Genomic DNA, 12477 nt, shown 5'->3' with positions numbered 1-12477 from the left:
TCACAGGAGCACCCTCGTCCACTTATCGAATTTGGGTCTTCTCTCTTGACTGACAACTATCAAACCGGAGCTTCTCAATTAAGAGTTATCAGCCAGTAATGTGTGCTAGAACAAAATGTATGCAGAAAGTAAGAAGGAGAAGCTGTTCGCAAACTAAAACTTCTAGGAGTTCTTCTCCCCCACTTGTAAACAAAAGTCTTGGTCTGGATCTTTTATCACATATCTGGATATCTGCTGGCTACATCAGAAACCCCCAAAAACCTTGGCTGTAAGCCCCAGAATATTTGCTGAACCCTTGCCAGACCACAGCTGATGAGAGATTGCATTGCAGCAAAGTTGGGCCGGGTTCAGGGCTTCTGGTCCGAGACACATTGAAGTAGATGTTTCAGTATGAAAATGGCATCAGGCAAAAGATTGTGGCAGAAACTGAGGGAGCAAATAGTCTTTGACGTTGACACCAGGGGCTGCAATTGACATTTGTAATTTAGGTTTTACCACAACTTTTGATAAAAATCCTTACGTCTAAAAACATACAGAATGACTTTCTACACACTGAATTTGCCAAAGAGCAAACATGTTATCATGTCGCTTGTCTCAGACTGTTGAACAGGCTGCAACCGGAAAATATAATCAAGTTGCTTTACAATCCTCTGTGTTGAAAATGCATGCGGCAGCGCTGCTGAAGCGACAAATCTACCGCCTGCAGTTCCTCCACAGAAATGTCAAATTAGACGTGCTAAATGGAGCACATCAGTTATTGCCTTCTATTGTGTTCAGGGCCTGATGCTTTTTCACTTTGCTCTCATTTAGCTCATTAAAAGTTGGAGATGTGATAGACATGAGCAGGGAAATACCAAAGCTGGAGACCGGGAGAGACTTGGCAACATAAAACCGATGCTGTGTCAGCGCTCAGTTTAATTTTGTCACTTCTTCAGCAAACACTCTGAGATTGATTAGATGTTGAGACAACAGCCTGCAGCGAAGATGCTGCGCATTGAAATATGAGTCGGATGTTGCTGCTGTTTGCATCGTTCTGTGAAGTCAAGAGTGAAAAATGTCTCTGATATCGGATCTGAATCGTTCACAGAGCTGTCACAATATGAATCAGAACTGTGTTAGTGGGGTTTGGTTTTTGTTTGCTCTTTCAGATTGACCAAAAGTCTGGAGATCGACTCTTAAAATTAATATGAGATGTTAAGTAATGCATCCACTGGAGAGAGCTCAAACAAACCCTCACTTTTAGTCCAGCGATTATCTGAAGTAGTCTTCCTTTTGTTTTGCTAGTCTTACTTGGATTGTTGTCTACACTGCTCAGCGCTGCCCAGACGATTTCTGTTCAACTGAGTCTTTTACATTTTGATTTCATATGGAGGGATCACATTTCTCATCTGGCGTGTAAACATGCTGATATCCCCGAGGTGGAGCTAAAAGAGGAAGCCGTGAGAGGAAACTTTTGAATGACCTTGCTTAACTTGCTGCAGCCTTACATCCGGGAGAGAAAACAGATGGAAGGATGGATGGATCAAGCTTCAGACTCTGGTCTATTGAACTCTTGGGCACAGTTTCTTCCCCCCCAGTTTAAGATAAAGCTCTGATGGTCTGAACCATTCTTGGCTGCACATTTGTAGCTCCAACAGCCACTTCAGCGTCGGCAATGCAGGTCAATAAACCACAATAACATCAGACTAATTCTCCCGTTGCTTTTCTTTTTATCCTTTTAGGGAAAACAAAGCAAGTTTATGTTTCAATATTTCTGAAATGTAGAGAAATGACTCTGCCAAGCTGTTATCAGACTGTCATTTGAGGACTTGTTTGCTTCCCTGAGGCTGGCAGTAGCAGTCTGTTGCTGTGCGGGGCAGCTCCCAGGTGTGAAAGCTGGGTCCCTGTGCATGGATGTGACGCATGGCGCAGCTGAAAAAGAACATGCATGCTCAGCGAAAACCCTTCCCAGGATGGAGAGAGGAGCTCAATAAAACAACAACAACTGGGCCAAGTCAGCGCTCTACATGCTTGGATTGATTTCAGCGATTAGGAGCAGAAACATCACGCAAAACGTCGAAGGAAATTTAACAAACAGCTGAGCCCAGTAAAGATGGTTTAATGAAACATGTGCCTGCTTTCCCTGCAAAATCTGAATTTAAAAGGTTAAACGTGCTCTCTCAATCCAGTTATGTCAACATCCTGAGCTTCCCTGAGCTTCCCTGGTGATATCTAAAGCACCAAACTGGATTTGAAAGCCTGGTCTCTGTTGTAGTTTTGAAAAAAGAAGCTTATGATGGACTCCAGTTGCAGCCTGATTTATTGTTTCCAAGTCGTGGATTCCCCAGGTTAGCAGCCTGCAACTAAGTCATTCAGACGGAGGAGGAAGCTGATCTTCTCATCATCCATCACGCTGAAATCAAAGCGGACAAAACCACCCTTGGATGCTGTTTCAGATCTCATAATTCTCTGATCTTCTTTGCATTTCCAGAGGTTATTTACTCTCCGTTTGCCTCCACCTGCCTCATCTACTTAACCGCTTCCCTCTGTCTCCCAGAATGCTTCATGACAGCCCTCAGAGAGAAAACGCAACTTGTTGCTTCCCATCAAAGGTGGGCGTTTGGGCGTTTAAAGAGACCTGAAGTGTTTTAATCCATCTGTAGGTCACATGTGTAGGCAGAAAGAGAAAGAGAGACAGATCAACACAAACGGATGCACGGCGTTCCGGTGGTATGAGGCTGTTGTGGGTGTAGTAACTTTTAAATCTGCGTTTCCTCTGGTGATTTATCCCGGGACGATTGTTGTACGTCAGAGGGAGATGGCAGTCTCTGGAAATAGAGAGAGATACACAACTAATCAGAGGTCCACATACTTTGTTTTATCATTGGGTAGTGTTTTCAGATATCAGCAGCTAGAACTGTTCCTAGTTTCCCTCGAGGGTAGCAGCTGAAATATGAAATGAAAGACATCTTTGAGAGCATTTCAAACACGACAGACGTCCGTGACAAAAGATGTATCAAGACAAGAGAGATAAGTTGACTGTGGAGACGAGGCTTCTTCAGTCTTTCTCTTCTATTATTTTAACATGAAGATTCAAACGTGACGTAAGCTTCAGTGAGCTCTGCACAGAAACAGTTGGTAGAGATGTCCCACGGAGAGAGACACTTGTTCCTGTTAATCTGTGAAGACATTTAAAAGCCTTTACTTTTCTACTCTCACTTCAGTGGACAAGTTGAATCAGTACTTGGGCACAGGAGTGCTTTTGCCACCTCTGCACTAAAAGCTGTGTCGAGGAAGTTTCCCGCTGTATCAGGCATGTCTCTTTTTGTCATGGACAGTATGTTTGGCCAGATATACGTGAAAGTATGAGTAATGCTTCTTCAAGCAGCAAAATGGGCTTGAAAATGTTAAGCTGCCCTTTTTTATCAAAGTCTTTACGGGTGAATTCTCCCTTAAAGACGGCGAGTTACAGCGGGAGCAGCAATGTGTCGCAGCGGCAGAACTAGGCCGAACATTTCACGGATATCACAGATGCAGTCTGGATAAACTGAACTGCCGGGGCTATGATTAGACACGGCAGAAAAGGGAGAAAGACGCAGAGGTCTGCGGTTGGTGTCACTCGATAAGAGAGAGAAACACTTTGTGACGGCACACAATACGCAGCGGAGAATCGTCCAGTAGCCTGCAGCTGGTACAAGACATCGCCTGGCACGACTCTGCATCGGCCTGGCAGGGCGAGCCCCGTCTTCAGACATCATGAGGTGACTGGTGCAGAGCAAGACGTGGCTCTGTTTGTCCCTCGAGGCTTACCGTAACATTGTGAAGCTGAAACAAGGAGAGCAGTGTGTTCCTGTGCCGTCTCTGTGCTGCTCGGAGGTGATGTAAGGAGATGTCAGGCAGAGTCAGCAGTGGTGCTCAGACAGTGTGCTGCACGTTCAAACAGCACGGGATTTGAATGGCTCACAGTTGTGTCTTTACAGAAATGAATGAGTCAATAATTCATCTGACATACCCTGCATACTTTACGCCTTGTTGACCTTGTCTTACTTCAAGTGCACCCTGGATCTCTCTTTTTTCATTTCATCCTCCTCATTCTGCACCTTGTTCAGATCATCTTTCCAGCTTTAGGAAATCTTAATCTGTCTTAGTCTCATTTTGTGTTCTCTATGAACCCCTCAAGGTTTTGCTCACACTTTAAACATCACTCACTTTGTTGTTGTTTACCTTTAAACCCCAGTTATTGATTGGTCTTAACAGCAAGTCCATGTGAACTACAATTCTCAAGATACTTTGGAGTGGAGTTTTAACTCTGCAGAAATCAATACGTTTTAAGAATTTGATGCTGAGCTTTTTGCAAGATGTCTCTCAGTCTCTTGATCATTCTTTCATGCACTTTAAGATCCCTTATCAAAGAAAGAGGTCTACTTGAAAATGTGGAAAAACAAACAAACTCAGACCTTGCTTTCATAAATGTAAAAACAAATAACCAATCTTTCACGCTCTGGACTTATTTCCAGATCTGCAGACCTTATTGTGTATTTTATCTCAGTTTGGCATCAAATTATCCTTTCAACTTGTGATTGTTATCCTGTAAAAATGTCAAAACCACTTACAGATTCAGAGAAAATCTAAATAAATGAACACCATGTCAACCTTTTGTAAAATGCACTTTAAGTAAACGTTTATTTTCTGAACTGAGTCCACATTTTCTGATGATATGAAGCAGCTTCCTCCGCGGTTTGTCAGCCCTATTAGTGGACAATAATTATCCCATTAAATGTAAGTCTGCAGAGATTACAACGTGACTGTTCTCAATATTTTTCATTCAGAACTTTTTATTTTTGTCTCAGAGAAACGTCAAAACTGGTCACAGATTGATAAAAGCAACACAAATCTGAAACCTTCTTTCAGATGCACTAAAATGGAAAGTGTTTTTCTGCAGTTACTTATTTAAATATTGCACTCTTTGGAGGCTTATCAGCCCCATAAGTGGACAAACATCTCTCCAATTACCTCAGAATAATTGCTCCAGAAAAATCAACACTTATTAACTCTGCAAAATTCGCTGTGTGCCCATTTTCCTCATGGGGTTCATGAAAGTTTCATGAAGTCAGAGCTACAGTGATAACGTAAGGACAGGACCCTTTTTATACTGTATTTATGCAGCATGCTTCATTAGGGGTCTGAAGTGAATTTAAAAGTTGATTTCCCTGAGTTCAATTTAATGTCAGAGGTAGACTCGTTGCAGCTGAAATCAGCCCAGACTACTTTGTTTTTGCTCTCAGCATGCAGACTGTTTTCAGTCACGGGCGATAAGATGAGTAAACATGTTGAGACTGTTAACTAAATCACTGTACACCATCAAATAAAAGACAGTCGAGGCTTCGTGCATCACATGGCCACAGCTGACCCAAATACAAAAGAGCTTTAACACACAGATGTAAACAGAACCAAATCCGCAAGTGTGTCTTTTGTAGTTTTTAAAGGATTAAAATGTGATCCTCTTCACTGCGTAAACATTAAAAAGGTGGAAAGATTGATACACCCTCTCTCTGGGTTTAGTATATGCATGCAAAGTACACTCAAAAAATTGTTAATGCATTTATTTTTGGTAGAGCTGACACAACAACAACATTCATGTTTTTTTAAGGCTGTCTGTTCTGAAGGATCTTCTTCAGGGCGCTGTAGATGCTGGTCAGAAAGACCTTGTTCCCTTCTTTGGTGAAGTGCACCCCATCAGGCAGGAAGAGTTTTTTGCCAGAGTATTTTAGGACGGGATGTTCAATGATTTCCCCTCCAAATCCAACCACAGCCTGTCGGATGCACTGGTTGACTGTCTTTCTTTCGTTGTTTATCTTCCATGGATTTGCACACACTTTGCAACGTTTGCAGATGTGCCGTTTTTAATCAGATCCTCTACAATGTAGGCCTTGTCTCAGTCTGTGGAACCTTTAGGTTGTCCTGGTGACATACCAAACAACAACAAACACCTTTATAATGATGCAAATGATCAGTTAGCAGTAGTTAGCTCCAAAAACACAATGCAGATACATCTTCATGGCCTCATATGTAGTCAGTGACTAGTTGGATTGCCTCTTTCCTCTGGCAGTAAACATCTCATGAGATGCAGCTCTTAAAATGCAAAGGCCTGTCACTTTATCCTCAGTCCGGTCCACATAACCCAAATTACAGACTTTAAAGTTACCTTAAAAGACAGGGAAACCCAGTTGAGTGTATCAAAGCAAATAATATCAGCCTTTTCAGACCTTTCACTTCAACTGAAAACATTTCCTGGATTACTTCACTACTTTCCTGGGGTGCTTTGTGTTTTCCAGCCGAGTAGTTTTATATTTAGACATTATGTGCAGACAGCTAATTCCTCTGTGGACCTCCACGATGACACCAGCTGTGTTTTTTAGAAGATTTATAAAGCAGCCGGGATGCCTCTGTGTGTTATATAACAGAATTCAAATGAGGGGGTGCCAGAGCTACCAGCCATTCGGTGGCAGTCGGTAAACATCTGCTTCACTTTCATACCCTTGAGCAAGGCACTGGATCCCTACCAGCTTTTAGAGCCTTTGATAAGTAGAGCGTAAAGTGTTGCCAAAAGCATGCTCTGATGCCTCACATCTTTGGGTACTTTAAGATATTAATCACTGTGTTTTTGACTAACTGCGGTCTAATTCACACATGAAGCTTGTGAAAGTGCCTTACCAAGTTAAAAACAGAACATTAAGAACATTCAAATAAATGAGAATCAGGAAATTAGACACAAATAAAACATTAAGGTACAAAATACTTGAAATGAAAAAGGTGCATTTGGCCTGTTTCTTGTAATTAAGGAATATAATGTGGGACTAAATGTGTCCTTAAGACTCCTGAGTTTTAACTGTGGGATAGAACATAGCAAAAGCCAGCAGACGTCACCTTTGGTCTTTAGTATTTAGACCAACTGTTGACTAAATGTTATCTTGTATACTTGTTACAACAGTGTGGAGCTATCACAAGAGAAGTAGGCGATTATCTAGTGAGATAAGTGTTTCCCTGAAATCCATATTTGATCATTCTTCACACAACTGTGTGTAATTACATTTTCTAAACTGAAGGCAATGACAAGCTCCTGGACGTTGAATCTTGACTCTTCTTTAACAGTTTCAAAAAAAAGTCTCAATTAGAGGCTTAAATTGCAGCGTCATGGTGGATGTTAGGATGTAATGAGTGCCGTTAATGTCTCCACAGGAGCTGCAGTTTGAGAGGCTGACTCGGGAGCTGGAGGAGGAGCGGCAGATCGTGGCGAGCCAGCTGGAGAGGTGCATGCTGGGAGCCGAGTCACCGGGGGGAGACAGTAGCAGGTAGATTTGATGGCCTAATACTCTTAATACTCACTCCTTATGTTAAGGGAATTAAATCAAGGACTCATTGTTTTCATAAAATAAAGATCCTTAATGGTTTATCTGCTCTGATATTTAGTGTAAATGCACACTGAAGCTTTATTTATCCTCAGGTTCCTGTTTCCTAGGAGAAATATTTCAAAGACGTTTATATTTTCTCTTTAAGACTTCAGAACACTTCCCTCCTCCTTCTTCCTGGACTGATTGAATGTAAAGTATCACCCTGACTCTGATTTGATTTATGTCTCTGTGTCTGCTTTCTCCTCTCCTCCATTTCCTCCTCCTCTCTTCTGCTGAAGCTCATCTGAGAAGTCGTTTGCATGGAGATCTGCAGGTACGTTGTCTTACTTTAATCTCTAACGCTCTGTTTTTAAAAGAATTTGTTAAGCAGATAAGGTGACAGGAGGGCTGCCTGCTTCAGATTCACAACCCGTAGTTAGTGTAACATCTTTAACTGTAAACTAAGATCTTGCAGCTTGAAATAGGATCAAACACACAGGATGTTGGCGTTAAAGAAGGCATTTTCCAGATGTGTAAAGTCATTTAAACCTCCAGAAGGGCTGAAAATTGCCCAAGTGCAGCACAGACCAGTGAAGCAAAACAAAACAATGTTTCCGCCAGAGTATATGGGCTCTGAAATGGACCCATTTACTATTCTGTCACAGATCCCTCTGCTCTGTTTCCTGGTTCATTCCTCACTGTCGGCTTTCCAATAAAGCAAAAGTAGGGATATAAAATGTTTTATTCTTTTCTGTCAATGAATCGACACTTTCACTCTCTTAGACCTTAAAGAGTCTGTCTGCAGAGGTGATGCTGTGTAATAGTTTCCTGACAGACTTTGCCACCTTTTGTTTTTATCCTTTCAAGGAAAATTAGCCTCCTTTAAGACACCAATGTTTGACCGACTAATACAAAATTAATAGCTCCTTGTTTCGGCAGGCGGAGAGTCGCAGGGCGGAGCCATGGAGGCGTCTGGTCGTCACATGGAGGTGGAGGAAGGACTCTTCCTGCCTGAACCGGACCGCGCCTCCCTGCATGACAGTGAGGGTCTGTTAAATATACACACCACACGGTCCGGTAACCAGACTTTAAAGACAGAAACAGAATCTGAAGAAGTTTAAACATGTCTTGGTTATGAATCATGAAGTTCCTCACTCCACTTTAAAGGCCTGAACCCCTACTGTCAGATCTTAACTATGTCACTTTATCATCAAATATTCATGACTGAAGAGTACATGAAGAAAACTAACAGGCTTAGTTATTATTTATTAAGAGCTGGGTGCCTAAAAATTCAGCTAATCTGCTTCATCAGGACTCTTAGTTTGATCTGGTTTGACCGACAACATAAGCAAACAACTCAACCACTGTGGTCTGCTTCATCCTCATTGGTGCATAAAGTACGTGACATCATCGTTCCCACTGATCCAAAGGAAAATCACAGAAGCACAGAAGTTGTCGGCAAACTTCTTCAACTTTTGCATGAAATAAAATGCATTTTTGCATCTAAAACTCCAGAGTGAGTTCAAATCTGTGGAAGTCTGTCCCTGTTGGCAACCTGAAAAACAAAGCACGAATGTGTTGTTATTTCTCATAAATCTGGGAGCTACATATTCTAGCAAATGTTATTAAACAAGAGGAAAAAGAGCGTTTGTTTGGGTCTATTTTCTGCAGTGGATTAATCCACATTTGGTGACCTAGTGATTATTTCAGGCAGTAGGACAATGTACGTGGGATTAAATCAAAATACAAGAGTGTGTGTCACAGAGTGCAGCAGTTTGTGTTATTGAAGTGCTTTTTTAAAATACTTTTAGACACAAATAGCACACTTTATTACATGAAAGAAGGCTTTTGAAAGGGGGTTTTACCAAAGTCCCTCCTCTGAAATTCAGCAGCTGTAGTAAATGTTCATGTTTCCTGATGCAAAGTGGGAGAAATCTGCAGTAGGAGGCTGATGATTTGTGTTTAATAAATAGTAATTGAAAGAATGTGGTGACAAACAATCCCATCTGTTAAGAACACGTCTGCCTCGCTCGGCTGTTTGAGTTTCTTCTTTATTTCTTTCACCTTGTCAGGAAAGTTTCACATATATTCACACCTGGGAGCTCAGCAGAACAACCACAGCCGGTCTCTGTTGGACATTAGGCATCTTCACTGGAGCGGATGACATTTCGGTCCATCAAGCTCCCTCGCAGTTCGTGTTAAACCGCAAAAGATGGGAGGCCGATAGAGCGAAGCGCTGATGCAGTCAGTGCAGCTGTGAATTCTTTTGTGGGCAGAGAGCTTCTATTTTATTATTTTTCATCAGATACAAGAAAAGGATTTTTAATGCTTTCACAAAATGTCAGAACTGCATCCAAAAGAAACGCTGTATGTTCTCCACACAGATGATTCAACCTCCGTCTTATTACAATAAATTACAATATCATAAGTACACTAAGCTGCTGTGGAGCTGTTTGAAATTTAGAAAAACAAACTTGCCTTTGGTCTTATTTACTTTGCACACTCTTGGAATGGACTGATAGAGTAAAAATATCCCCCACACGCTCCCTCCTCTTCATCCTACAGAAGAAAAAGTAGGCCAGCTTTATTGCAGCTGTGCGGTATGTGTGCAGATTGTTCCAGGAGCAGTAGAAAGGCTTAATGCAGATTTATATGCAGAATGTCTTTTAACAAGTTGAAGCAGAGTGAGATAATATGCAAGTCACTGAACAGCCCTTAACTGATGATGGTGGCTGTAATTACACCTCAGACTTCCACACATAGCATGGAGATGTAATAATGCAGACTTAGTGTTTCCTCACCCTCTTATCTGTGCGTCTTCACAGGTTCAGGAGGTCACTCGGCCCAGATGACGTCGTATTCGGACAGCGGTTACCAGGACAGCAGCGTTAGCTACTACAGCAACCAGAACGTGGTGCGCTCAGAGCCCCGGGCATCGCTATCCAGGAGCCCGAGAGCTGAGGGTCAAGCCTCTGGGCAGGTAGGTCTGGTCCCCACTGGATCCCCATCAGTTTGTTTATTCTGCATGAGGTGTATTAAAGACCAGGACACCTGATGGCGCCTTTTCTTCCCAATGAAAATATTAAAAAGCTTTCTCAGCTTAAGGAAAGTTTTGCAATTATAATCCCTCCATGGATTAGACATATTCAAACAGAGAGATTCATTGAGGCAGCACAGATCGGCAAACAGTTGGCCAATGCCTTCATTAAGGGGCATTTTGTATCTGGTAATGAGAACCATAACAATAAATATAAAGTTTTCCTTAAAAGTCTCTGAAACATGATATATCTGCTTCTCGCCGAGCTCAGCTTATGTTCTCAGACATAAATTCAAAGGCACGCACGTTGAGTTACTTTAACAAATGAAGAAGATAATGATGCTCTTCATCAGACGGGATAAAGCACCCTGTGCCTTCAAGTGTCACATTACTGGTAATTGGTGAGTGTATTTGCAAACTTGAGCAGTTTGCGGAGTCTAATCTTCTTCTTTTGATGTAGTTAATGAAAATAAAACAGAACTGATGAGTTATCAGTCTAATGGAGATTATACTCCACGTTTCTGTTCTTTTTTAGCAGCACATGGACAGGAAGAGTCCATTGAAACAAGATAGTCTTTACCTGTGACCAATGTCCATCTTCAGTTCTGATCTGTGCAGTATCAGAGTCCCTAAAAACAAACAACAAAATCTGTCTTTTTGAATCCCATGCTCTGTGAAGGTGTCTGGTCGGATGTTACGCAGGATGGCCTCCCTCCCCTCCAGGAGTCAGTCCCCTGGTTGTGGCACTGCCGGCACTGTCTCGCCCTCCCGCATCTCCCTGCGAACATCCCAAGGCAGCACCTACGACTCGCCCATCCTCTCGGAGCCAAAACCTCTCGCTGCTGTATTCCCCGGCACCTCCATGCCGCCTTCCTGCCCTTCACCGACCTCACCGACTGACGGCACGCAGGCCCTGGTTGGCGGTGGTGTGGGAGGAAATATTGGAGTAGGAGGAATAGGAATAGGTGGAGGAGGTCGTCTAGGCTCTACGCTCTCTCTGGTGGAGGGGCGGGCTTTGACGGGGTCGCCGCTGAGATCAGGGATGACAGCCGTGCCGCAGCATTATGGCTCCACGCTGCCAAGACAGAGTCAGCCGCTGGCATATGGAGCTGATCCGTATGGCCTGTACCAGAGGAGCGCACTGCCCCGCCCGGACTCCCTCATAGGTCAGTCTGAGACATCCACACTCGCCTTTTTGTGCAGAAACCTTAAAGTCTAAGACAATAATATAACAACTAAATCAGTCTTCACTTTATGCATGTTGCATCTTTCATTTAAGAGCTTCAGAATGATGGAGTAATGACCTTTTTAAATAAGAAGTTTTAGATTCAGACTCTAAAATCACTCAATAACCCAGAATAATGATAGATTCATCACACACTGCTTCACCAAACTAACTATTTTTAAACTAATTCTTTCTATCCTCCCTGTGCAAATACAATGTTGAAAAAAAAACACACCATCTGCCTTTGGCTGCAGATTTGTGGTGCTGTGTTTTCACTGTGCAGCTCTGCACAGACCAGACAACAATCTGACTTCCTGAAGAAGACGTAGTTATATTTATGGAGCTGTTTGCAGCCATGAGACGGTGTTCATGACTGAATGATCTCTGTTTCACTCCACTGAGCCTTTTTGCACTGTCTGCTGCAAAATCACGAACCAGAGAAGAATATGACAACAAACAGTCACACACAGTCGGTGCACCCAACACCTATCACTGTGGGTTGGTTGTTTCTTCGTGTGATTAAACGAGGCTCAGTGTCTGGCGTTACCAGCTGTGAGTCGCACCAAAACAAGCCAGACATTCCCTGATTTGTCCGTCCTGCAGGCTTCATTTGGAGTAGATTGGAGATTGAATATTCACAGAGACAGATGCTGCTGTGACTGCACCTTAAAGCTGCTTTAGAAGTCTACATTTCCAGGCTGGCAGATGTTTCACACTGTAAGAAATTAAATTAAACCAACAACTAAAGCAGAGGCTCCAAAACTTTATAGTTTAAAGACGAAGATAGAAGACGGGTGATTGCCGAACGATTCTGAGATTCCTGATGAGCTGGATTTAATCTCTAA

At 42.6% G+C, this 12477-nt stretch overlaps 1 protein-coding gene and 1 long non-coding RNA gene across 9 annotated transcripts in view; one reads left to right on the top strand and one right to left on the bottom strand.

The window, feature by feature from the left end:
- LOC117808212 (plakophilin-4-like) overlaps positions 1–12477 on the top strand; it is a 39733-nt gene that overhangs the window by 11660 nt on the left and 15596 nt on the right. For 4 of the 8 annotated variants that reach the window (XM_034677798.1, XM_034677797.1, XM_034677802.1 and 1 more), the window contains 5 exons: positions 7219–7331; positions 7670–7704; positions 8310–8411; positions 10196–10350; positions 11087–11573. In XM_034677798.1, the coding sequence (XP_034533689.1) occupies positions 7219–7331; positions 7670–7704; positions 8310–8411; positions 10196–10350; positions 11087–11573 (892 nt within the window). Of the gene's footprint in view, positions 1–7218; positions 7332–7669; positions 7705–8309; positions 8418–10195; positions 10351–11086; positions 11574–12477 lie in introns of all 8 variants that reach the window. The other 4 variants (XM_034677800.1, XM_034677796.1, XM_034677795.1 and 1 more) reach the window with 1 other exon arrangement.
- On the bottom strand, positions 2129–4146 carry LOC117808215. The gene is made up of 3 exons (XR_004630188.1): positions 4027–4146; positions 3790–3951; positions 2129–2807 (listed from the first exon to the last, which is right to left on the bottom strand). It is a non-coding gene; the product is annotated as an uncharacterized LOC117808215 (long non-coding RNA).

This window comes from Notolabrus celidotus, chromosome 24 (assembly GCF_009762535.1).
Source record: "Notolabrus celidotus isolate fNotCel1 chromosome 24, fNotCel1.pri, whole genome shotgun sequence".
Classification (NCBI taxonomy): domain Eukaryota; kingdom Metazoa; phylum Chordata; class Actinopteri; order Labriformes; family Labridae; genus Notolabrus; species Notolabrus celidotus.
The sequence above is the reverse complement of the archived record's forward strand: the minus strand, read 5'-3'. Positions and strand labels throughout refer to the sequence as shown.